Consider the following 1807-nt stretch of genomic DNA (forward strand, 5'->3'; position numbering starts at 1 on the left):
AAAACTGTAATGCTGCAACTCTACAGAGCGAAAGAATACATAACGGCCCATGTTAAAAATATTACATTCATAAACAAGTCACATTGGACACATCTGCTGCAGAGGAGCAGTCCGTAAACCAATGAGGCATATCTTCAGTAGAAGTCAGTTCGTACATTAAGCCTCAAAATGTGCAATGAGACAGTTCTCATATGTCCCGGATGTCCGTACAGCATTCACATCCCGCTGCACTTCTCCTCTGCGTCCTAGTCTTGAATCTTCCCCAGAAAGAACTTGTTGTTCTCCTCCTCTTTCTCCTCTTCCTCCACCATCTTCTCGAGGTCCTTCGGGAGGTCAAGATCTTCCCCGGCCATCCGAACCATCCTGCGACAATGATACCCAGTCATTAGCACTGGTGGTATAGTTTAAATGAGTAGTTATTAGTATAATTATAGTTACTATATGGACTCTGGACACTGCATAGCCGCCCCCCACCTCCTCCGCCCTTACTCTCCCAAAAGCATGCCTCCTTCGCACTGATGTATGTTGTACGTCCTGGCACTTACAATTTTTACTTAGCATTGTCTAGCATCTAATGCTATCTATCTTTGTTGGATACGGGGAATGGGTTAACCTAGCAATTGTAAGTGCTTGGCACTTGTTTCTATAAACATCCTTACTTTTTTTTTTCAATTGTTTAGTCTCGTTTTTAACAGATGGTCCTGTGAGAGGTCATTTAGAAAACGAGCAATTATATGAATGGCAAAAAATGAAACGATAATGGTCCCCTTACTTCTGGAAGCCTGTATTTGTCTCTGAGTGCGACTCTCAGATTGGCCCGCTCTGCCTTCTTTGTGGCAAACTACTGATCCTGTTCGATTCTGCATTGGAAAGTCGGAAGTAGGCGGCCAGTGAAAATACATTGCTCAGTACAGCCACCTGGAAATGTACAATGGTTTAGTTCTGGCTTTAAACCCCACCAAAACTTACAGTAGGCTAAGACAATCAATTAATGTGTAAAATTATGTGCAGGGTTTCCATTTGCATTCAACTTAAATGGTACTTTTAATTGTCAGCCTATGTCTTGAATTCAACCATAAAAATTAGTCCATCACTTCCTATTTAATGTATGATTTCCCGGAATAACATTAACGTCATGTTATAAGGCTGGGGCTACAGAGGCGATACGATTCCTCCAAGGTGTAATGCTTTATTTAACCAGAACCAGTTTAGTGAATGGTGTAGAATTTGATTCTGGACTGAATTTGCATTGACCCTGTCTCACTTTGACTTTCCAAGAATGTCTACAGACCCCTGCGTACGTCCATCCCAAACGATGCAGCCACAACAGACGGTGAAAGCATTAAGAGGTTAAGATGAAGGCAGGGAGGCAGGTGGCCTTCTTCTAAGCCCCCTAGGAAAGCTCAGTGTCTTAACCGCAGTTTTACCACCCCACATTTATGTTGTTAGCTCAGAGTGGCCCACTACACACACTTATGTTGCGACCTAAACGATCAAGAGCGTATCGACCGGCTTCGCCTGATCTAGCTCGTTACGTTGATTTGATCAACTCGCCGGGCTATTTTGATTGGTTTAGACGAGAGTCCCAATCGTAGCAAATATAATTGCTAGACTTCCCTGATGTGTGTGAGGGTTTCTATTAGCTAATGCATGTTGCTGTTGTTTTATAAAGTAGCTAACTAGCATTCAGCGTAACCACAAGTAATAATGGTAAGATGTCTTTCTTGAAACTTAACTAAATATGTTATGGCAAATTTCGATTGTTATCGAAAAAACACGTATGGCACGCTCTAGCCACTATAGTAGA

General features: G+C 42.3%; 1 protein-coding gene across 1 annotated transcript; it reads right to left on the reverse strand.

Annotated features, from left to right (window-relative positions):
- Positions 1-245: 245 nt before the first annotated feature.
- Positions 246-1307, reverse strand: LOC307085682 (complexin-4-like; the record flags this gene model as incomplete). The annotated part of the gene is made up of 3 exons (XM_079750548.1): positions 246-363; positions 756-841; positions 1302-1307. 3 exons carry the CDS (start codon positions 1305-1307, stop codon positions 246-248), a joined length of 210 nt encoding a protein of 69 aa, XP_079606674.1.
- Positions 1308-1807: the final 500 nt, after the last annotated feature.

This window comes from Pollachius pollachius (genome assembly GCF_949987615.1).
Source record: "Pollachius pollachius genome assembly, chromosome: 14".
NCBI lineage: Eukaryota > Metazoa > Chordata > Actinopteri > Gadiformes > Gadidae > Pollachius > Pollachius pollachius.